This window comes from Misgurnus anguillicaudatus, chromosome 12, assembly GCF_027580225.2.
Source record: "Misgurnus anguillicaudatus chromosome 12, ASM2758022v2, whole genome shotgun sequence".
NCBI classification, from domain to species: domain Eukaryota; kingdom Metazoa; phylum Chordata; class Actinopteri; order Cypriniformes; family Cobitidae; genus Misgurnus; species Misgurnus anguillicaudatus.
Window position 1 is genome coordinate 19,589,343 of NC_073348.2, and position 26,236 is coordinate 19,615,578.

Here is a 26,236-nt window from a genome sequence, read left to right on the forward strand (position 1 = left end):
GATAGATAGATAGATAGATAGACAGGCAGAGACAGACAGATAGATAGACAGACAGAAACATATACAGCCAGACAAAAGGACAGACAGAGACTGATAGATAGCCAGACATACAGACTTATGGACAAATAGAGACTGACAGATAGATAAACATACATACAGACAGACATATAGATAGATAGACAGGCAGAGACAGACAAAAACATATACAGACAGATAGAAGGATAGACAGAGACCGATAGATAGCCAGGCAGACATTCGTATAGACAGAAATATGGACAGACAGAAACAGACAGACAGAAATATGAACAGGCAGAGACAGACATATGGACAGACAGAAACAGACAGACAGACAGAAATATGGACAGACAGACAGATAGATGGATGGATGGATGGATGGATGGATGGATGGATGGATGGACAGTCAGACAGATGGACAGACAGACAGAGGGACAGACAGAGATTGATAGACAGACATACATACATAGAGACTCACTTAAGGACAGGTAGAGACAGAAGTACAGATAGAAGGACTGGCAAAGACTGACTGACAGACAGATGGACAGACAGAAAGACAGAAGAACTGACATGACTAATAGATAGCCAGACATACATACATACAGACTGACAAATAGATGGACAGGCAGAGACTGACAGACAGTCAGACAGACAGACAGACAGAGACTAACAGACAAATAGAAAGTTAAATAAATAGACAGAAAGATAAATAGATAGACAGACAGAAACATATAGACAGACAAACAGATGGGCAGACAGACAGAAGGACTGACAGAGACTGATAGACAGACAGACAGAGAGAGACTATTAGATATCCAGACAGACAGACAGACAGACAGACAGACAGACAGACAGACAGACAGACAGAGGCTGATAGACATACAGACAGACAGACAGACAATTTAATTCAATTTTATTTTATTTTATTTTATTTTATTTATATAACGCTTTCCACAATTGTTTAATTGTTTCAAAGCAGCTTTACATTAAAGGAGTGCACAATGTTTTGAAAGCCAATGTTGATATTAGAAATCACCTAAACAAACACGCCCCTAAACATAGAATCTGAACCTTCTTTTTCAAGACCCGTCTCACACATACACAACCTCGGCAAGGATGTCCGTTAGTAGACACGCTACAAGTGTGTTTTGGTAGTAGGCCTGACTCCCTTTTCCAAAGCGTTTTTTAAACATTGTGCACTCCGCCTTTAATAGATGCAGGAGAAAACACAGAAAAATCGATGGACAACATAAGCAGCAGAGTACAGCGGCTAAGATTAAACCGTACTACTAACAAGCATAGTTAAAATTTAACGTATAGAAGAGGGTGCTAAGTTCAGCCAATGTCAGCTGACTCCATTTTGGGTTGAAAAAAACTCCTAGGAGAAACAAAAGAGGAAAAGAGAGCAAGACATAGCTGTTTTTATAGATAATATAATATGTCAATTTTATACAATTTTATGTGAATATATATACGAATAAGTAGATTAAATGGGAACGGGCGGTGGTCGTTGGTCAGATATCAGCTGGGCATCACGTTGCAGGAAGGCCAGTAGATCAGTGGTGTGATGACCTTCACGGCAGCAGGAACTGTGTTTGTTAGTCTCATTGTCCTCGGGATCGAGGACAAAACAGGGAAAGAGAAACAAAATCCTTTTAGGGTAGGGGCCGTTCGCATGTAGTGCAAGTGTCATAGTATTGTGGTTTAATATCAGACAGGCAGACAGACAAATAAACAGAAAGACATCTGGACAGACATCCATGTGCTTCATTAATTGTACTATGCTGTCTAAGACTTTACCCACAATAAAAGTTGGCTTTTAGATCCACATACCATCTACTGTAGATCATAATATGATGTCAACACCAGTCACGTAATGTGCTACCAAAACTAATAAACCATGACGCTGGGAAATTTTTGTTGCCTTAAAAATAACTAACTTGAACAGAATGAGAACATTTGGTGCAAAGTTTTCTTGAGCTTGTTATCGCCCATAAACAAAAGTCATTTTGCTTTTTATAGCTCCATCAAAAGCGAAACAGTGATACAGCTCCAACAGAGCATCTGATGCTGTTCACATCTCTCTGATTTGAATGTTTTGCAGAAGCATGAAAGTATTCAGGAAAATTCTCTTTATCACGGCCTCCATGCGTGACCACCTTCCAGATGCTTCCATGGCCCAGAGCCTATGTACAGACTTTTGAGCATTATATCCCACACGCCTTGTTTCTTATCTCACAACCTCAAAGATTTTGCTCTTTTATATCTGGAGACTTTGTGGAGATGTCAATCATGTTTCAATGTGTTGCAACTATCTCAGATGTTTTATCTAAAATAAAAACTAAGCTCAGAAAATTTGGTTAAGAAAATGAGATCCCTTTAAAAAACGATTTGTGAAGATTTGTGAAAGGTGAACACGAAACCTTTCACAAATCTTCACAAATGTTTGAATGTAAAGTGTACTTTATCAGTTTGTCCTTGAGCATTAGTTTGGAACGGTTTGTGTGTCCATGTGGGTGTTTGGGAAAATCGTTCCTTTTCTTCACTCTTCTCTATCTTGTCTCATGGCCGCAGGCATCGCACGCACAGAGAAAGACAAAGGCACGCTGTATGAAATGACCTTCCGCGGTGAACACAAACTGGAATTTCGCAGGCTGGTTCTCTTCCGGCCCTTTGGCCCACTGATGAAAGTGAAAAGTGAGCTGGTGGAGACGGCCAACATGCCTATTAACATCGTGGTTCCTTTGTCCCAGAGAGCTGACAAATTCAGACAGTTTATGCACAACTTCAGGTAACGGCTCCATTCATTATTCTCTAAAAAAAAGTTACCACATTTTCAGTCAAGTTTTTCTGTAACTATCTGTAACTGTATTCACACTGTCAGAAAAAATGGTCAAAATATTTACTCCAGCTATCACTGTGTACCTGTCAGGTATATGTCGCTACTACTCACCTAGAAGACATTAGTACCTCAAATGTTCATAGTGGTACCAAAGTGTGCTTATTAGTACATCATAGGTACATACTGGTACCAAAGAGTGCACATATGTACCTCAGAGGTACATACTGGTACCAAAGAGTGCACATTAGTACCTCAGAGGTACATACTGGTAGCAAAGAGTACACATTAATATCTCAGAGGTACATACAGGTACCAAAGAGTGCTCATTAGTACCTCAGAAGTACATACTGGTACCAAAGAGTGCACATTAGTACCTCAGAGGTACATACAAGTACCAAAGAGTGCACATTAGTACCTCAGAAGTACATACTGGTACCAAATAGTGCACATTAGTACCTCAGAGGTACATACTGGTACCAAAGAGTGCATATTAGTACCTCAGAAGTACATACTGGTACCAAAGAGTACACATTAATATCTCAGAGGTACATACAGGTACCAAAGAGTGCTCATTAGTACCTCAGAAGTACATACTGGTACCAAAGAGTGCACATTAGTACCTCAGAGGTACATACAAGTACCAAAGAGTGCACATTAGTACCTCAGAAGTACATACTGGTACCAAAGAGTGCACATTAGTACCTCAGAGGTACATACTGGTAGCAAAGAGTGCACATTAGTACCTCAAATGTTCATAGTGGTACCAAAGAGTGCATATTAGTATATCATATGTACAAACTGGTACCAAAGAGTGCACATTATTACCTCAGATCTACATACTGGTACCAAAGTGTGCATAGTACATCATAGGTACATACTGGTACCAGAGAGTGCACATAAGTACCTCAGATTCAGGTACCAAAGATTGCACATTAGTACCTCAGAAGTACATACTGGTACCAAAGAGTGCACATTAGTACCTCAGAAGTACATACTGGTACCAAAGAGTGCACATTAGTACCTCAGAGGTACATACTGGTACTAAAGAGTGCATATAAGTACCTCAGTAGTACATAGCGGTACCAAAGAGTGCATGTTAGTACATCATAGGTACATACTGGGACCAAAGATTGCACATTAGTACCTCAGAGGTACATAGTGGTACCAAAGAGTGCATATTATTACCTCAGATGTACATACTGGTACCAAAGAGTGCACATTAGTACCTCAGAGGTACATACTGGTACCAAAGAGTGCACATTAGTACCTCAGAAGTAAATAATGGTACCAAAGAGTGCATGTTAGTACATCATAGGTACATACTGGTACCAAAGAGTGCACATTAGTACCTCAAATGTTCATAGTGGTACCAAAGAGTGCTTATTAGTACCTCAGAGGTACATACTGGTACCAAAGAGTGCACATTAGTACCTCAGAAGTACATACTGGTACCAAAGAGTACACATTAGTACCTCAGAGGTACATACAGGTACCAAAGAGTGCTCATTAGTACCTCAGAGGTACATACTGGTACCAAAGAGTGCACATTAGTACCTCAGAGGTACATAGTGGTACCAAAGAGTGCACATTAGTACCTCAGAGGTACATACTGGTACCAAAGAGTGCACATTAGTACCTCAGAGGTACATACTGGTACCAAAGAGTGCACATTAGTACCTCAGAAGTACATACTGGTACCAAAGAGTGCACATTAGTACCTCAGAGGTACATACAGGTACCAAAGAGTGCTCATTAGTACCTCAGAAGTACATACTGGTACCAAAGAGTGCACATTAGTACCTCAGAGGTACATACTGGTACCAAAGAGTGCACATTAGTAACTCAAATGTTCATATTGGTACCAAAGAGTGCACATTAGTACCTCAGAGATACATACTGTAGAGATACATTAAAGCCATGGTCTAGCAGTTTTTTGCCCAAATTGTGCCCTGATCCTATACACCCTTCTTCTTTCCATATCCAATTATCTCTTGTTTAAAAAAACGATAACAACGAACCATCATTAAAAAGTGTCTTAGGCATAAAGAGATCAAACACAAATCATTCTCTACATCAAACATTTCACACACATCTATGAGAATGTGTCTGCTAGAAATCTGGAAAATCACACCAGGGCTGCAATCTTTGTATATTTGGTTTCCTGTGCCCTAGGGGGTGAAACTGGCAAAACCTGCAATGGTGTCATCATCAGTGACCGTTTCTGTCCGAACCCACAATCATTAGCTGTTTAAAACTTAGGTAACTGTCTTGCTAGAAATAGTCACTGCGGCAGTACCCTTTTGAAATGTTTTATTATGTATAATTTAGATACAGATATGTATACATTCAAAATGTACCTTTGAGCTTCTAATGAAAGTCTTTAGGTACAAAAGTCTTCTTTTTAAAAAGGTACCGCCCTGGTGACAACTAAAGACCATTTTTTTCCTGACAGTGTAGGCAGACGTCTTCTGAGACAGCGCTGTAATGGAGCATAATTATGCTACATAACAACCTTAATGTTTTTGAAATGCCTTTGATGACTTACAGTACTTTATAGGTAGGTCATTTAGTTCATTGAACAAACTTATTTGCTCTCCCCATAATGCACTGCAGGTTTCGCTGTAGTAATGCAAAATATAAAGTTCCTCGTCAGCATCACAGTAATGATCTCTCACCTATGATTAATTAATAAGCTTTAATGAGAATCCGCCTTGGAAATCTAAAGGGAAAACACATCCGTTTGTGCTGCACTGGTTTACTCGCAGACAGTCAACAAAAATAGTTCACAAATGTCCCGTTGTGTTGCACCGTCTGGGTGCTGACCTCAGTGTTTATGTGTATGGTACTTTTCCACAGAGAGGTGTGTGTGAAGCAGGACGGGCGCGTGCACCTTACCGTGGTTTACTTCGGAAAAGACCAAATGAACGAAGTCAAGGGAACATTGGAGAACACATCGAGGTAAACCACCTTTTTTTTGTGTGTCTGTGTGTGTGAATGCACAAAGCAGATAGGTTTGCGGTTAACGCTGTGAAATTGACAGGAAAACAGCAGGTGATGTCATAAGTTCCTTCCAGTAATCTATGGCCCGTTGCATTGTGGGAGAAATGTGTGGTGTTCAGATTCATCAGGTTAAGGGGAAGTCACGCGACTCATTGACATTCTCAACCTTTTCTATCTGAATATCTTTACACGTTGAATGCATAAATAATTCCTTTAATTTATATATCAAGCTGAAACATTAAACGCCCAACTTCATGAATATATTAATATGCTGAAACGCTCTCTTTAATAAAAGATGATGATGATATACTGAGCAATACTTAGATCCAATGTGTCCATGGTGTGTTTCTCAAACGATATAATACAGTTACCCTCGCTCTTATAAATTCAGAATAGAGGTCAGAGAATCAGCACTATTGATACTATTATGACTCTGAGTCACCCTGACCTCCAGTCAGTGTAATAATAACAGGTCAGTTGGGATGCAGCTCGAAGGCAGATGAAATCAGCGGAGCAGTAGATTACCTGGACTTCGGCCAGACTCGGGTTGGATTGTTTCCCGCATTGCAGTGGATAACAGATATTTGTCAATAGGCAAAAAAATGCTTTTTCCTCATGCAGAAACATCAAACTTTCCGTTGGTGGGCCGTGAGAGGCTTTCCGAGAGGCTTTTTGACAAAGAGAGACATGATCGTGGCTTCATAGTTTTCAAGAAGGGGAGGGCGGATAATCAGCGCTGTTCACGTTGCTTCTATGGGAATTCATTGGCTGCTCGGCGGTATAGCATTCAAGGGAGCTTTATTCCTGTCGGTACTTCAGACTTAGTGGATTCCCCACAATTTCCTGAATATTCATTCTCGCAGAAAGTCTAAATCTAATTCTTTGTAATTCCCAGCAGCCCCTGGATTTCTTAAAGCCATAAAATTTGCGCAACCGTTCCCATAAACAATTCAATTGTCCAAAAATAACCTGATATTTCCCATGAAAGAATCTAACTCGATAAAGTTAGTTTGTAAGTTATTTATCACTTGTCTTGCAAGCCTCGTAATTTGTATGCTGACTGATGAATACCCAAGTCCTTCATCACTCTCTCAAATCGTGTATACTGTGAGAGGTGTAACAAAACTAGATCTGTCATGCTGCATGGCTATTAAATGTCTAAAAAAATAGGATGTATATGCTGGAAATAATAATGTCATTTTCTTCTAGCTAAACATAAACATATGAAGGTGACAGTATTACGGTATTTGCAGATGTGGATAACGCATTATATCAAGAATTAGATGAACAATTATAAATCAATGCATCAAACTTATTTAGACTTTCCATGCACATCACAGTATGTGCACAAATTATAAAGAATCATATAGATGATTTCAGCGGCAAACAACATAAGCGGCTTTTGTGGCCCAAACTTAAAGGACAAGTCAGGTATTTTACACTTAAAGCCCTGTTTTCAGATTGTTTATGATGAAATAGAACGGTTTTGACTGAAATTTCAACATATGGGACTGCACCGAGAATTTTCGGGTGTTTGTTGTTTCACCTCCCGCCTCTACAATGGCTGAATAGGTGCACTGGAACAATCCTTCCGAAAATGCATTTAACTTTCGTTTACAAAGACGTGAAACTCACCGAGTGGTCAGGGGTGTTCAGTGATATGCTCACACAAAAATCGCTGCAGATGATGCTTTCCAACAGGTGCTCTACCATTCGTTGTAAACTTGTGGACCTATTTTTCCAAACGCCTCACACCTGTACATTCTTCCGCTGAGAGCTTAAATAATAAACACTCCAGCCCAGTTGGTGGCGGTGGTCCGCCTTTGCCAATTGCAAGAATACAAACAACGTTCCCGGCGCGGAGTAATACCGTACCTCACAGCACATCTAATACAAGTCAATGGAGTTGGACAAAAACTACGATAAAACCTGTTGGAATGCGTCTTTTGCAGCGATTTTTGTGTGGGCATATCGGTGGGCACCCCTGGCCACTCGGTGAGTTTCACGTCTTTGTAGACGACAGTTTAATGCATTTTAGGAAGGATTGTTCCAGTGCACCTATTTAGCCATTATAGAGGTGGGAGGTGAAACAATAAACACCTGAAAATTCTCGGGCCAGCCGCATATGTCGAAATTTCAGTCAAAACCATTCTATTTCATCATAAACAATCTGAAAACAGGGCTTTAAGTGTAAAATACCGAACCTGTCCTTGAAAGGGACACTCGGGCGGCACAGTGGCTCAGTAGGTAGCACTGTTGCCTCACAGCAAGAAGGTTCCTGGTTCGAGCCCCGAACTGTGTGGAGTTTCTGCATGTTCTCCCTGTGTCAGCGTGGGTTTACTTCGGTTTCCTCCCACAGGCCAAAAACATGCAAGTTAAGCCCGGGATACACTGCACAATTATTGGCTGTCCCAGACGAAAGATTGGCATTGTGAAACCATTGTCGCGATTTCTGTGATCGTGGCTCTCCATCGGTGGTCCTATGTTGTACAATGAGAGAGGTTCAAAGACGGCTGTTTTTCCGGTCTTATGTCCAAAGATAGCCTACGATAGTTTTCTGACAGTGTCAGAAATTCGGCATGATCACCGCACAGTGTGTTTGCTGCTACGACCTGCGCGCCGGTATTTGTTTACCACGAGCGCATGCTGGTGACGTTGAGCAACGTGTGGCGCTGCCGCCGAAGCTTCCGTGTCATCATCGTATAGTCTACATGCCTCTCGTACCCGAGTTTAAACGATACATGTCGCACAGTGTGATAAAGAGGACAAAAATCGTGCAGTGTATCCCGGACTTTAGGCAAATTGGAGATACCAAATTGTCCCTTCCCCAACTTGTGTATGAATCAACTTGTGTCTGAATAAAACTTGTGTATGGATTACCTAGTTCTCGCCATCAATATAGCCGTAGATGCTGGATTGGCGTTAAGAAATAAAGGAAGAAGAAGAAGAAGAAAGGGACACTCCACTTTTTTTGAAAATATGCTCATTATACAGCTCCCCTGGAGTTGAACGTTTGATTCTTGCCGTTTTGGAGTCCATTCAGCTGGTCTCCGGGTCTGGCGCTAGCACTTTTGGCATGGCTTGGCACAATCTGTTGAATCTAATTAGACCATTAGCATCGCGCTAAAAATAACCAAAGAGTTTCGATATTTTTCCTATTCAAAACCTGACTCTGTAGTTACATCATGTACTAAGACCGACGGAAAAAGTTGCGATTTTCTAGGCCGATATGGCAAGGAACTATACTCTCAAACTGGTGTAATAATCAAGGACTTTGCTGATGTAACATGGCTGCAGCATGCGTAGTGATATTACGCACTGCCCGAAAATAGTCCCCTGCTATTGAAAGTATCCAAGGAGACTATTTACGGGCTCTGCGTAATATCATGAAACATTTCATCATAGTTACTTGATCTTGCCCAAACTCAACTACGGTATCTAACCGGTATAGTTGCTACATTGTTTTGCTGCTTGTTTGCCTGAAGTTATCCTTAAATGCATTGTTTTAAAAGCGGCACACACCAAAAGATAATGGGGCTGAACTTTCCCTTACAATTCTAATTAAAGTCCCGATCATCTTTGTGGTTTAATTGATTATCTTATCTGATTTTTCTGTGGTGTGCAGAATGTTAAGAGTGTCTAAATCTGCTTGGAAGCACATTGGAGGCGTGAGTATTTACGATCAGAAATCCTGTTGTGTGTAGGGGTACCTCAATGACAAACGCACACGCACGCTGTATATTGTCACGTGAAACAAAACAATACCCAATCAAAAAGCGAGCTGATGAAAGACGAAACAATTACACTGCAGGCACAGTCCAGAGCCATCAACAGTATTAAAGAGCACCTATTGTCCGATTCATGTTTTTTAATTTCCTTTGGTGTGTAAGTGTATATAAGTATATGTTAACGATATGCAAAAGGTACAAACCCCAAGGAACAATTTGCACAAGCTCACCAAATTTGGACAGTTGAAGACTGGAAAAATGTTGACTGGTCTGATGAGTCTCGATTTCTGTTGAGATATTCAGATGGTAGAATTTGGCGTTAACAGAATGAGAACATGAATCCATCATGCCTTGTTACCACTGTGCAGGCTGGTGGTGGTGGTGTAATTGTTTGGAGGATGTTTTCTTGGCACACTTTAGTGCCAATTGGGCATCGTTTAAATGCCACAGCCTACCTGAGCATTGTTTCTGACCATGTCCATCCCTTTATGACCACCATGTACCCATCATCTAATGGCTATTTTCAGCAGAATAATGCACCATGTCGCAAAGCTCAAATCATTTCAAATTGGTTTCTTGAACATGACAATGAGTTCACTGTACTTAAATGGCCCCCACAGTCACCAGATCTCAACCCAATAGAGCATCTTTGGGATGTGGTGGAACGGGAGCTTCGTGCCCTGAATGTGCATCCCACAAATCTCCATCAACTGCAAGATGCTATCCTATCAATATGGGCCAACATTTCTAAAGAATGCTTTCAGCCCCTTGTTATATCAATGCCACGTAGAATTAAGGCAGTTCTAAAGGTCAAACACAGTATTAGGATGGTGTTCCTCATAATCCTTTAGCTGAGTGTATATGGCTCAGATGATTGGCTAAAAAACTGAATATTAATAAATGGGATTGCTAATAATTATTTCTTATTAGGAGAAAGATATATATGGTGTACCTATTGCGTACCCATTGTCTGCAACATCAAATAATCTCTTTGACTTTAAATCAAACCAGTTAATTAGTACATCATCATTTCAATTAGCCGACAAAGCATTTGTTACAGTGTGAACTGCTTGATTTCACATGATATTGAAGTGCTTATGTCTTAATAGCCACGAAATGTTCCCATCCACAAAGCCTGCAGTTAAACCTCTCATATTTTGATGGATCGAGTGCAGTGTTTTGAAACAGCGTGCAGCTATAATTAACTTTGCAAATATCCGCCAGTCAATATATGGTGTAATTCAACACCTAAAGATGTTGTCTGATGTCAGTAGCTTCAATTTGGGACTTCCCACACTGTAAAAAATGCAACATGAGGTTTTGCAAGTCAGTTCAACCTACTATTTTAAGTTTTGACTTGTTGACATAACTTATAAAAACAAATTGTTATTGTTTAACTTAATTTAAAGTCACATAAAAATATATGAAGTGTTTCGTTGCAAAACGAGATCAATCAATTTTTTTACATTTTTGTCAAAACATGTTTATTATTATGTTATTATGTTATTATTTTGTTTTATGATGCTACTTAGCTGTATTTTTTAAGTTATGAAGGTTTAAATTAAAACAAACCAACTGCAGTTGCATTGAAATTAATTGGAATGCACAACCAAAAAACGAGATTTCTGAACAATTAAAAAAACGGTGGTTATCTCGTTTTGCAACGAAACTCTTCATATGGTGATTTATGTTAAACTTTCCTGACTCGTGATCTTACATTATAACCAGCGTAAATGTCTTTTTGCTTCACAGACTAAGTGCAGGCTTCTGGTTTATCTTGTTTACCATGTAAACATCGCCTGCCTCGACCGATGTGGCATCAGTTTGCAGGGAGAAGTGAATCGATACGCATGAATAATTACTGTAGTGTTCATATGAGATGGGGATGAGTGTGGGGAACACTGCATTATACACAGCTCCAGGCCTGTTTTCATGTCAATATTGATGTAATGCACGTATACATAATGATATAACCGCCATTAAACTCAATGATAAAAGCATTATGTGATACTCGATTACATGATTTTGTCCTATTAAGTGCTTCATAGATGGTTTTTATTGCTTTACTGAGAAACAGGATTTGTATGGAAGCTGTACATTTGAGAGCTTGTTTGGTTTTTGAAATCCCTGCTCCGAAAGTAAAGATTCACCCTGAAATATTAAATTGTTTGACAAATGCATGTCAAAAATTGACTATGAAACAGTTTATGACAAATACAATGTACTACAGTGATATTGTGCATGAGAGTTTGATACTGCGCAACGGCCTAAAGCTATAAAGTGGAGTGGAAATTTGCAATGACTCAACGGATGGTATGAAGGTTATCATAGACGCTTCCCCAGCCATCGAAAACAAACCACTATCACACACACAAAAATCTGCTTTTCTTACAGTGCCACACATGCTTTTGCAATGAAGCGCTTCAGGGTTTATTCCAAATCTGTTCTAGTAATGGGACTAAAATAAAATCCTTTTCGCCTGCTATGAGTAACTGCTCTAAATCTGTACAGGCAACCGGCTTTTGAACATATTTTGCCATTTATGTCGAAAAACTACTTCTGTTAAAGGTATTTATTTAAATCACCACACACAGCTCTATTGATGTATTTTAAACCTTTATCACACAGAGACTTGCATAAAATGTTTATTCCATAATGCATTTTTGTGTATTCCTTGGGAATCGAACCTTTAGCCTTGGCATTAAGCTACAGTACTGGGAAACTGTACAAGAACACGAACATGCTCTTTTCTTGTGTTTACAAGGTTGCGGGTCCAGCATTTTATCGCTTGTTGATGACTCCCATCCTTTATGACTTTCTGTGTCCTTATTAAAAGTTAAATATCAATACTGAAGCCAATTTACATAGAGGAAAATTAGGTTTCAGAGCAGCAAAGCATGAAAGACCTGTGACCTCTGTTTTTTAAATGCGATGTAAACAACAGGGAATTAATACAACTGGGTTTTTTTGTTTTATTAGTAAGTGGCACTTGTTACAGCCCTATTGCTAGTGATCATACAAGCAGAGAAATGAACCATAACCAAATCGGCAAATGACTCATCCCATACTGCTTTTGTTACGGACATAAATGATACCCCAAAATTGTGCCCTTCGTTACAAATGCTGTTTCCCTACTGTGCTCAACCCAGTCATAAATTGTGTTGCCATTACCTTTCAAACCAGGCTTGGATTAACACAGTGTAGTGCCCCGGGATGCCCCATTTGAAAAAAAAAGCGCCATCAGAAAATTTTGGGCACACCTTAAATCAGCCTGCAATGCAATTATTCACATTTTCCCAAAATAACTGCATTACTAAAAAAACTAAATAGACTTAACTCTATGCAGTTGCTGCATAATCATGCATAATTGATGAAACTTTCAGAATAGGAACTTATGAACCAAAAAAAATCATACAACCCCCTTGACTATTATAGGCATAAGATACATATACAATAAGTTATATTCAGATAGCATATTATAATGAGATGAGTCGCAGCATGGCAATATAAATACTTCATTTACAGTTTCTCATCTTCTATCCAGTTTTCCTTAACTGGGCACTGATGTAGACCTTTATTCTCATCTACAATGTTTTTGGTGTTAATGTAGGCTAAAAGTTCTCCCGCTTTCTATCTCTCATCTCTGCAATGTCTAATTTTGAACCCGTGCATGCGCGTCTTCTCTCGGTTCTGAGTGAGGTGTGTTGACTTTACCCAGGCTGCGTAGACCCATCGGTAGATTCAACAAGGTGACATTAAACGGTTGACGTGTCATGCATTTGAGCAGTTAAAACCCGATAGCGCATTCCGTATTTTTTGTCACGGGTACCCGCACATGCGCGAGTACTTGTAAAAAAACATTTTGGTCGCAGTCTGGAGCTCTTGGTGCCCCCCTATTGTGCCAAATCCCGTCTATGGATAATCTGACCCTGCTTCAAACTGCCCAAATTAAAACTGCTAATTAAAAATACTGTACAAAAGCTGGTTTAACTTAAAAAAGTATGTTCCTGGTTGCGTTAAAATTTTGAGTTCATTCAACTTAAAAATAGAATTTGAGTCAACTAATATTTTTAAGTTAAATAAACTCAAAATATTAAAAGGAGAATTTTTGAAAATAGTCTCATTTTCCAGCTCCACTAGAGTTAAACATTTGATTTTTACTGTTTTGAAATCCATTCAGTTGATCTCCTGGTTTGGTGGTACCACTTTTAGAATAGCTTAGCATAATCCATTGAATCTGATCAGACCATTAGCATCAGCTAAAAAATAACCAAAGCGTATCAATATTTTTCTCATTTAAAACTTGACTCTTTTGTAGTTACATTGTGTATTTAGGCAGACGGAAAATTAAAAGTTGCGATTTTCTAGGTCGATATGGCTAGGAACTAAACTCTCATTCTCGCGTAATTATCAAGTCTGCCGTACTATGGCTGCAGCAGGCGCAATGATATTATGCAGTGCCCGAAAATAGTCCACTGCTGTTGAAAATAGTTCCTGGCCATATCTGCCTAGAAAAACTTTAAAATTTCTGTCAGTCTTAGTAAATGATGTTAATACAGAAGAGTCAAGTTTTAAAAGGAAAAATATCGAAACTTTTTGGTTATTTTTGAGTGCAATGATAATGGTCTTATCAGATTTAATGAATTGTGCTAAGCTATGCTAAAAGTGGTACCGCCAGACCCGGAGATCAACTGAATGGATTCCAAAACGATAAAAATCAAAACTTTAACTCTAGGGGAGCTTGAAAATAAGCCTATATTTTAAAAATGGGAGTGTCCCTTTAAGACAACCAGCCAGGTAACCTATTTTTTTAAGTTGAACCAACAAATCTTTTTTTACCGTGGAAATATGTCAATTTCGTGAAAGCTCCCAAATATTGCAAATTAGTTTAAATACTCACGTGAGGTGGTCATTTAAAAAAAGGAATATATTGCAAAACTACAATGAAAGCAAATTAACAGGTCACATGGTACGCGTTTAAAAAACGTCACATGATTATTCTTTAAAGATGCAAAATCATTTACTGTTATCTCCCAGAAACTCCTCATATGTGGCCGGTCCCAAATATAAAGGGTTTTCCTTGCCATAAACTCTTTCCCCACCATTGACGAGTTATCTCAATGTTATCTCAAAGCATAGGTTTTATGTTAATCTGTAATACCGCAACTATCCACTAGATGGATTTTTTATAAAATAACTGAAGCAAAAAATTATTTACTAATTTTAAACTCTGTGTATGTTTTGATAATCATTCTGAATCTGATATCTAACAAAATTCCTTCACAAAAATGCAATTATTTCAGCTTTTTTTATTTTTTAAGAAAAATACCCATATTTAAGAGTTTATGAAAAAAATATAGATAGGATGAATTTTTTTTCACCCCCGTTTTGTTTGTTTGTTTGAAAGCAGAGGGTCTGTTCTTTCATTTGATATATTTGTATGTTTATATATTGTTAGGGAAAAAAAATTCCTGGAAGACATTTTGTGAAAATCACAAAAAATGCTGGCGGGCAACTCTTCAAAAAATGGCTGGGGGGAATGAGTTAATGCTTGGATAACACACATGCATTTTTCTTCAATTAAAAATAATGTCTAGTGCAGTGGCTACTATACCTACCAAAATCCCTCACCATGATTTATGGAATGAGTAATTGCAAGAAAAGAGTAATGTTTTGGTCACATAACATCATAATGGAAACATTATCATTTTGGAATAGTTTTTATCTGTAATTAAAAACATCTCAAAAGTTTTGCGCAAATCGGTAATGGAAAACCAAGCTACTGTACATATGACTAGAATAGCATAAACTTGGAGTTGGCTGTTTTCTACTCGGGCTATTATCCCAGCAAGACATCCAAACACAACCCAAATGTCTCACAAGGCAAAATTTGGGCAGTCAGTAAGAAATGAATAAACATAGCCCAAAAGTGAATCAATAAAAGCAAACTCCTTGTAGTTGACTTTGCTTACTTTATGAAAGATCATAAGTTATTTTGGCAAAAACTACATGTAACCTAATTCAAGTTTATTTGTCTAGAAGGGGGTTACTCATAGCCAGACTACTGTATATGGGGTCTATCCGCTTGTTAAGTCTGACATCATGCAACGCTTTCAGGTCCAACCGAGCTCAAATGCCATGGGGAAACAGCCAAAATATTATACATTTGGAGGCCCATCATAATGCAAAACTACCAAAACTACTACTGTTGTCATGTGCTTTTTATGTCAGTAAAGGCGGTAACAAAGGGTCATGTGGATATTAGCGTCATTGACAGGAGACACTGGCCCGTGTCAGTGTTTTGAATGGCAATTTTCTCACGATTTACAAGTAGTTGAAAAAATTACAGATATTGATAGTAATCAGTTGGACAAAATATATAACACTGGCCTAGTGCTTTTTGGACATTTTACTACAAATATCTTACAAATTGCACCTTTAAATAATATTTCAATACAGGGCCGGCGTCAAGGGGGGGCATTCGCGGGCCGTGCCCCCCAAACAGGTTGTTGTGCCCCCCCACAGAGTTTTTTATTAATTTAATATATATCAAGAATAATTAAAATAAATTAAACATTGAATGTTTCATGACTTTTAAATGTAATCAAATGAGGAAAATATAGTGGATATATGTTTTCTTTAATTAAAATAGACTAGTTCTCTGATTGGTTGTATTGTGTCGTCTCATGCCTCTTATGTCTTTAGCATATTTGTGACTTGATACTAGCAACGTGTTTTTTCGCTGCATTTTATGGATCGTGTAAAATATGGATATTAGAACATTTAGAACGAACCAGCACCGCCTGCTCCATCTGACTTCATGCAAACACCGACTGGCTCAAACTCTGAGACTAGAGGTTGAATTTTCAAATCTACAGGACACTGTTTTAAGGAAGTTTAATGTTCGTACACGCCGTCTTCAGCTTTTTTAAAGGTAAGTTTGCGTTGTTTAATTTACGTAAGCTTAAATGTGAAGTGTGGCTATAGACCGTTAACAGCATTGCGACGTTATTATGGTAAAGCGGCTTTCACTTAGGACGCAGTGTGCCCTGCGCTATGAAACCGATTCATTTCAATGGCTTGCGCCGCGCGAGGACAGTTTGTTGTTGCGTCGAGCAACGCGCGACCGCAGCAGCTTGCGCTCACGTCGCGTTCAAAGTTCAAAATAGTTTAACTTTTGCGCATAGTTTGTGATCTTTTGCACTTTATACGGGAAATGAGCTGACAGTCTGTACCAGTTGTATGAGTGTGTGCTTGCACTGTATTTGTTGTTTTAATGCCTTGTTTTTGCAAAAGTTTTTGTTGCTATTGCGTGCCCCCCGTTGGAAGCCACGTGCCCCCCTGTTAGTTATGGTCTGGCGCCGGCTCTGTTTCAATAATATAGAAATGAGTGGAGGCTTGGACCCAGAAACAGTATTCTTTACGTCATGATTTTATATAGTTAAGATAGTTAAAGGAACAGTATGTAAGAAATGTATATCAATTAATCATAAAATGGCCTTGATATGTCACTAGACATTAAGAAATCATTTTCATTTCAAATACTTATATACCTTAACAACAGTGGTCCGGCCAGGATATTGTCATTTAAAAAGTGGAGTAGCAGCCCTCAACTGATGTTTATGTTGTCATGTTGTGTATTGGCCACCAGGTGTGTGATTGCAGTACCAGTTTTAGCCACAAGTTTTGTGATTGCAATACCAGTTTTGGCCACAATCCTACATACTGTTCCTTTAACCGAGACACTGAAATGATGACTATTTCTTGCTAGGATTAATAGTAACACTTTTAATCAAACCTTAGTAAAAAATAAAAACCTGAAATTACTTCTCTATTGTGAACAGGTGTGATTAACACCTAGGTGCCAAATGATCAGACATTCAATAGGCTTCTCTTACAAAAGCTGTATAGATATAATGGCAGATGCTATCCGGATCTTGTCTGTCTGCATTGTGCTGTCATACATCACCTTGGGTGAGCACACGTACTTTAATCATCTATATAATATGTGTGTGTGCGGCTGATTGTATTCACAGTCCCATACAAACCCTGCTCTGGCTGCAGATGTGATTTATTTCCTCTATCCACGAGGACTGATGCACCTCACGCTATGAAATCCACACCTGCTATCAATCACGGCACATCTTCCTATTCTGTCACAAACAACTCCATTTATCTGCAAAACAGACGCCAAAACATAACAAATGTCGCTGCTGAGAAAACATAATCAGGCAAACATTAGCCAAATGTCACCCGTGTGATTTCCTTTGGGTGACAGCTGGGCTCCAACCTCATCACCATATGCATAATCCCAGAAATATACCAAACTTTCAAAGAGACCAAAGGCAATACTTTACTTCCTGGAGCTCCAATGTCTCCTGAATGAATCTCTGGGTATAGAGAGTCATTTTCTTGCGTCTGTTTGTGCAGGGAGCTGAACTTTCGTAACTTCACATTGATTCAGCTGAATGAAGAGTTTTCTAGAGGTCGGGGGCTGGACGTGGGTGCTCGCGCTTGGAAGGGAGGGAACGTACTGCTCTTCTTCTGTGATGTGGACATCTTCTTCACAGCCGACTTTCTGAATACATGTCGCCTGAATGCACAACCTGGTAAGGGGGAAAACAGGGGGAACATGAGGACACCTTTTTACAACTTTTAAGAAATCCTCAATGATAAAATATATCAAACTGAAATCATATCATTTTGAAATGTTTTAACTAATCTAGGACTGTCCCTAATAATTATTTTGGTAATTGATAATTAAGTAAATAGATTTTTTTGTAATAAAAATTTCTTTTTTTCTTGTCTTGTTTTCAGTAAAAATGTCTTAAATTAAGATGTTTTTCTTGATGAACAAAATGACCCAAGAAAATAAGTCTAGTTTTTAGACCAAAAATATACAATTTAAGTGATTTTGTGCATAAACCAAGCAAAAAATCTGTCAATGGGGTAAGCAAATTTTTCTTGAATTTTTCTTGATTTTTTCTTGATTTTTTCTTGATTTTTTATTGAATTTTTCTTGAATTGTGAAATTTTTTGCTTGTTTTGTTTACAAAATCACTTACATTTGATATTTTTGGTCTAAAAACTAGACTTATTTTCTTTTGTCGTTTTGCTACCGAGCCCCTAAGGTGACATTGGAGTAAAAACATCTAAAGTTTAGTTTCATGTGCTCACGTGAAACTTTCGTGTGCTCATGTGAAACTTTCATTTGCTTAAGTGAAACTTTCATGTGCAGAATTTTTTTTAAAGTTTAGTTTCGCGTGCGCATGTGACAGTTTCACTTTATTTATTTTTTCTCCATGTCTTCTTAGGGGCTACGCATTTTGCTCATCAAGAAAAAGCATCTTCATTTAAGAGTTTTTAGATATTTTTTACTGAAAACAAGACAAAAATACTAAGAATTTTTTTTTTGAAAATCATTCTTTCCAGTGTAAGTGAGCAATAACCTTTAAAATGGCAATAATAATTTGTTAAAAAAGTAAACAAATGGTTTTATTAAACAAAAACATTAAAAGGGGCATTTCACAAGACTTTTTTTAAATATGTCAAATAAATCTTCAGTGTCCCCAGAGTACGTATATAAAGTTTTAGCTCAAAATATCATATAGATAATTTATTATAACAAAATTGTCACTTTGTAGGTGTGTGCAAAAATGTGCCATTTTTGTGTGTGTCCTTTAAAATGCAAATGAGTTTATCTCTGCACTAAATAGCAGCGCAGATGACATCACAAGGGGAGCCATTTTTTCACATGCTTGTAGAGAATGGTTTACCAAAACTAAGTTACTGGGTTGATCTTATTCACATTTTCTAGGTCAGTGTTTTTCAAACTGGGAGCCGGGGGGGCCGCGAAATGGTGCCAAGGGGGCCCCAGTTTTATGACATTTTATAAAATACATGAATTTATCATGAATTCTGTGTAATTAAACCTAAAAAATAATAAGCCAACTAACCAACAGCACTACTAGGTATCATTTTATATGTTTTGTTTAATAAAAAAATATTAAATTTTAAAACTGTTTTTGTCATAAATTTTATTCCGGGGGGCCGCGAAAAAATGCACTGTACACAAGGGGGGCCGCATGCTGAAAAAGTTAGGGAACCACTGTTCTAGGTTGATAGAAACACTGGGGACCCAATTATAGCACTTAAACATGGAAAAAGTCAGATTTAATGGTATGTCCCCTTTAATAAATAGGCTTATGTAATAAAGTCTATATAATAATTTATAGGCTTGTAATAAAAAACAGCATTGTGTATTATATCAAATGCCTGGAGAATGCGCCAGCAAACTCCCGTTTTTTTTTACATTCATTTTAATTTAAGAAAATGCGTACTTTTAGCCAAACAGCATTTAAATCCATTTAAATCTTTAATATTTGTCCAATTCTTGACAATAGAAACAATACAGCCATTGTAATTCTTGAGCAAGAACATGCAGAGATTAAATCATGTAAACTCAGAATAAGGGTTTAATCAGCTGAGACACTTCACATGTTCATGATCAACAAACAAACACAACGCGTCTCAGACTTTATACGAGTTCCCAAAATAACATTATCGGAAACCCAAACAAAAAAGCACTCACAGTAAAAAAAACTGAATATGATTGTCATGATGCGTGTGTAGGAAGGACGCAGAGATGAGGGATATCCAGGAAACAATAAGCTAAAGGAACATACAGACAAGGTGCTTTACACAAAACATCTTAACATTATATAGACCCGGACAACAATGTGGCAAACACAGTGAGTTTAAATAAAGGAGCTGATTAGGGTAATAAGTGTTCCATAGGGAAATGACGGAAAAACAAGCAGGCAGACAGACTGGGATTCTGACAATAATGCATGGGAACACCCAACCAAAGTCATTTTTTGTGATTTACTGTTTTCTACATAAAGTCATCCTGCATAATGTAAAGAACATCCTGTAAAAATATACCTTTGATATCTTATTGACTGAGTAAAATCATCGATTGAAATCAATGTGAAATCAAATTTCGAAGCTCCTATATTCTCATTATTTGATTATAAGACTTTAACCTGGATTTCACAGATAGGGTCACAAATAGTTAGATCAATAATAAAGTACTTCACCTGTATTGAACTGTTTTTATTTCAAGGTTTGTGATCCATTTGTTTTTACCTTGTCACAGGAAAGAAAGTGTTTTATCCGGTCCTCTTCAGTCAATATAACCCAGCTGTAATCTACGGCGGTCACGATCACATTCCCCCTGTGGAACAGCAGCTGGTAATGCAAGTCATTTTCATAAAGAGATTAAATTGGTTCATCGAGTTTGATGTGATTACTGTACGTGCAGAACTGAAACACAGTCATTACAAACAGTTGCCATTGATATTCTCAGCGTGTACAGATCTTGTTGAAGTGTGAAAATAACATTGAAAACTTTAGACGTAAGGTCAATTACAAAAGACGACTTTTGGGGTTAAACTTGTGTGCTTTCTTGCAGATTATTAAGAAAGACACTGGATTTTGGAGGGATTTCGGCTTTGGGATGACCTGCCAATACAGATCAGACTTTATCAATATAGGTAAACTTTTTGTTTTACCCTCTTTATCAAATGAATGTACATGTGGTAGCTGTGATAAGCATTATTTAACAAATTAAAAATAAAGGGTAACACTTTGCTTGAAGGGGTGTTCATGAGACTGCGTGACACCTTCATAGTCATGACATGACACGTGTCATGAAGATAAAGGAGATTTTATGCACATAAGTGTCATTTAATTAATTATGTCATTTGTAATGCAAATATGACGTTGTTTGAAATGTCTTTGTTGTGACAACTTGACTTGGACCAATATATCATAACTTGTCATAAATCTGTCATAAACATGACATAGCTGAATAATTATTAATCTTAAAGGTGCAGTGTGTAATTTTTAGAAGGATCTCTTGACAGAAATGCAAAATTATATACAAAACTATATTATCAGGGGTGTATAAAGACCTTTCATAATGAACCGTTATGTGTTTATTAACTTAGAACGAGACCTTTTTATCTACATACACAGAGGGTCCCCTTACATGGAAGTCGCCATTTTGTGCCACCATTTTTCTACAGAAGCCCTTAACGGACAAATTTTTTTACTAAGTTGTCTCTGACGATGACATGTTTGTCCGGTGGCGACTACCATAGCAGGTGACTAATCCGTTGGTTGCAATTCGCAACCTCACCACTAGATGCAGCTAAAATTTACACACTGCACCTTTAAGAAACTACCTAGCTTTATGGGTTAACATTACATTAAACTGTGTTTTAAATTTCATTACTATGTCAAATAATTTAAAATACCTTAACAAAATGCAAAAGACACTTCAACAGATTATACTTAACTTTATGTATGTTCACAATACATAAAAACAGAGGTTTCTGAAATTTTCTTATCCCATTATTGTACTTTTTTCATTTTATTTTAGGTGAACCGTCTCCAAATACAGTAAAATGTAATTTATCAATTTTAATTATTATTATTATTAAATGATTGATTTTATTTGTTAAACACATGGAGGAAACTTAAAAAAAAACATTATTTATGATGTTGTTATTAAACTATTAGTATTAACACTTAATAACATTTTAATGACAAATTATATTTGTACCATTGTAGTTGAGGTCAAGAAAAATATTCATGATGCTGTTATAAAACTATATGACAGAGTACTAACACTTATAGACATTTGAATGACAAATTAAGTTTGTATCAATGGTAAAAAGTGGTCAGTCATGTTGTCTTGGTAATGTCAAGTTGTCATGACAAGTTATGATGTATTGGTTTATGTCAAGTTGTCATAACAAAGACATCTGCATTAAAAATGACATAAATGAACGAATGACACTTAATGACAGTTGTCATAAATGTACATAAAATCTCCTTCATGTTCATAGCACATGTCATGTCATGATTATAAAAGTGTCATGTCAGTCTTATAAAGGTAAAGTGTTACCAAATAAGGTGCAATGTTCATTCTGACCTTTAAAACTATAAGCTAACTTAAAGGTGCAATGTGGGACTTTTTGAAGGATTTATTGACAGAAATATATATAATATATAATATACATATCTACAGAGTGCGTTTCATCCCTACATTGTCTCAGATGATGACATGTTTGATCTACCGTAGCTTCTCTTTGCGTTTTGAAATTGAGGTTGTTGCAATTCACAATCTCACCACTAGATGCTGCTAAAACCCCACACTGGACTTTTAAGATTTAGTTTCATTTTTGCATAATTTGAAATATATAACAGCACTTCAATCTTATTTGTTTGTATGCAGAAGTCAAATAGCATGAATCATCAAATGCTATACTGTAAAAAAATATTTGTTGGTTCAACTTAAAATTTTGAGTTCATGCGACTTTTTACATTTTTACACTTTAAAGGCGGAGTGCACAATGTTTGAAAAACGCTTTGGAAAAGGGAGTCGAGCCGATTACCAAAACACACTTGTAGCCAATCAGCAGTAAGGGGCGTGTCTACTAACCGACATCCTTGCCGGGGTTGCGTATGTGTGGGGCGGGTCTATAAAAAAAAGGTCCAGATTCTATTGGGGTAGGGGCGTGTATGTTTAGGTGATTTCAAATATCAACATTGGCTTTTAAACGTTGTGCAATCCGCCTTTAAACTTTTTTTGAGCCAACAAATATTTTTAAGTAAAATTAACTCGAAATTTTAAAGCAATAGGTAACTTACTTTTTTAACTTGAACCAGCAAATCATTTTTACAATGTAATAGCATTTTATTAAAACATGTACTTCCTGGAGTGTATACTATAATAAACATTCTGAGGCATAAACATTCAAGATTCAAGATCAGGCCCTGTTGTTATACTGTACATGTTCAGACAAGTAATTGATAAAGTCATGGGAACCATCTGATTCTCACAGAACAAGATTTCTATTCAGTATGCATTTCAGGAAGTGCATATAATGCAGACAGACTACACAGTAAGGGGCGGTACCCTTTTTAAAAAGTACACTGTACCTAAACAGTACATATTAGTACCTTAAAACTTACTCAAAGGTGACAGCTTTTATAACTATTTTGCAAGAGTGCATGTGCAAAATAATATTTCATGACTATAAGAGAAGATATAGTAGTGATTATTTTTTAATATCATGACTGGAACAATTTGAGCACCACACCGCCGTTGCAGTGTTTTAGCTTGAATCAACACCCTTTAAACTCCTTCTGACCTCTATCTTCTGTTCTCACAGGTGGTTTCGATGTAGACATTAAAGGCTGGGGCGGTGAGGACGTACACCTGTACAGGAAATACCTCCACAGTAATCTGCTAGTAGTTCGTGCACCATCGCGCGGCCTCTTCCATCTGTGGCACGAAAAGAGATGTGCGGACGAGTTGCCTCCAGATCAGTACAAGATGTGCATGCAGTCAAAAGCCATGAACGAAGCCTCACATGGGCAGCTCGGCATGCTGCTCTTCCGGCACGAGATCGAGGCGCATCTCCGAAAACAAAAACAGAGAAGCGGGGCCAAAAAAGCTTGAAGCTCGTTACCTCTCACGGCGCATTTAAAACAAGCTTTCGGCATGTGGCTCACTCAGGCATGTGATCGGCCAAGGACAAAAAAAGAAGGAAGGCTTTTGGAAAATAATACTAAAAAAAGAAAATCAATCAAATATGCAAAAGTCATCCCCACAAGGTCAAAAAATACTGAAATCCGTATTTATGTGGAAAAATCACATCCCTGCTGGAATAGTTTAGCCCTAAACTCAACTTTTGGCATTGTTAAGTTACTCCAATGTTCCAAACTCAACTCCGTATGAGTTTGGGTTACAAGCTGTGAATTTCCTGACTGCTGTTTGCCATGTAATGAACAAGTCAACTCAAATTTCAGTTTGTTCCCGACACTGAGCTATTGTGTGGCTTTAGAAATATAGTACACAATTCATAACCACCATTTGAATTGTACGTTTACCTCCCCAATCCCCATTCACTTTCATCACTACCAAATAAAATTCATCTTCACTGGAGAAATAACAAATGCAGGTTTGGTAAATAATGACAGGATTTCTATTTCTATTTCTTTAAATTATACATTATACAAGACTGCACAAACGCACACACATTTGCAAACCCAAACACTGAGATAACTAAAAGAGACGCCACAGGAAGAGAGCAACAGACAGACAGACATTCCCTAAAGACAACATAAGCGTGGGTGTGCAGAATATGACCTTCAAGTCTGCATGGTGTCTTTTATGTGTTATAAAATGATCTGCAGTATTATCTAGATACAGCACATGATGTAGTTTCTAATGCACTTGTGCACTTCAGAGAGAAATCTCACACGGTTAGCACGTTATGCTGATCATTTTTCAATAGTGCTGAATGTACTAACTATAAATGAAATTTAGAAGAGACGTGAGAGCGTTGTAACACATTTAGTTTTAAACATTGTGTTTTTTTACATTGTTTCTTAAATGTTTATTTTTATTTTGAGTATCTTGTGTAAAAATATCTGCAAACTTTGTAAATTATTGGAGTCATTATGTTTACATTTGCTACCCACACCCATTTTTCCAAAAGTGAAAGAGACAATTGTATTATATAGTAAACAGCAAACACATTGGAAATAATTATGCAACAAAAACACAAATTATAAGCAAAATAATATAGCAAAATAATGTTACTCTCAAATTTGAAGTAAATATATACACTTTCTCACTTTAAGTGTTACAAAACTCCCTGGTCTTTTTCTACCTCAGGCTAGCACTAAAAATAGCGTAAAATCAAACATAAATTATATTTCAATTCTCTATTAATGAGATAGGATTGCTAAGAGCTAAATGCATATCAGGGGGACTTTTATGTCTTACATGTTTTACACTATAAAACTTTGAACATTCTTAAAAAATAATGTAATTATGGACTTGAGTCCAAAAATGCAAAGAAAGAAAACATAGAATAGAAAATGTTGTATTGCTTTATTGACATATAATAGTTGGTATTGAACTTTATTAATTGTGAACAGTTTGTTTATCGATCAGTTAGAGAAATATTAAATTACGACGAGTGGTTCAAAGAACTACAATTTCTTTCTTTAAGAAGTTAATTTTTTATGTTGTAGTGCCACCTGGTGGTTAATTACATTATAATCTTGCAGGGACAGTGAACTTCACAAAATATACTATAATACCCCTTAAGCATTGGATATCAAATTCTGATTTTTTTATTTTTGAACACCCCACGTATTGTAATGTTTGATTTTTTTGTATAGCAATGACTATTACAAAGTTAAAAATGTATCTGTGTATTCTATGAGAGTTTATTTAGGCTTATATTTGTGCATAAATTATCCCCAGATGATTTAAGACTTCAGAGGTTTTTGAAGTTCAGCTTGATGTCAGATAAAGGTGCACTGCAGGTGCAAAGCACACTGATTTTCATATACGGTAAAGCAATGTAGAATAGCTGTAGAAATAATGATTATTTATTGCGGCACAGGGTGCCTTTAATGTATGACCTTTTTACTCCCCAACGTGCCATGATATGTATATTCTTTTAAATAATATCAGACATATTCGCTCTGATGATTTGTTGTAAATTAAAATCATTTTGTTTTTTATTTTCAAGACGAAACTAAATAAAGTGAAGCAAAAGTG

The 26,236-nt window shown here is 37.3% G+C and overlaps 1 protein-coding gene across 1 annotated transcript in view; it reads left to right on the forward strand.

Moving 5' to 3' along the window:
* Positions 1-26,236, forward strand: part of csgalnact1a (chondroitin sulfate N-acetylgalactosaminyltransferase 1a) — a 41,071-nt gene extending 14,835 nt beyond the window's left edge. Inside the window, exons 3-8 of the mRNA XM_055208900.2 lie at positions 2,590-2,806; positions 5,714-5,815; positions 18,016-18,194; positions 20,744-20,838; positions 21,059-21,140; positions 23,829-26,236. Coding sequence (XP_055064875.2) covers positions 2,590-2,806; positions 5,714-5,815; positions 18,016-18,194; positions 20,744-20,838; positions 21,059-21,140; positions 23,829-24,118 — 965 coding nt within the window. The 3' untranslated portion in view covers positions 24,119-26,236. The remainder of the gene's footprint in view (positions 1-2,589; positions 2,807-5,713; positions 5,816-18,015; positions 18,195-20,743; positions 20,839-21,058; positions 21,141-23,828) is intronic.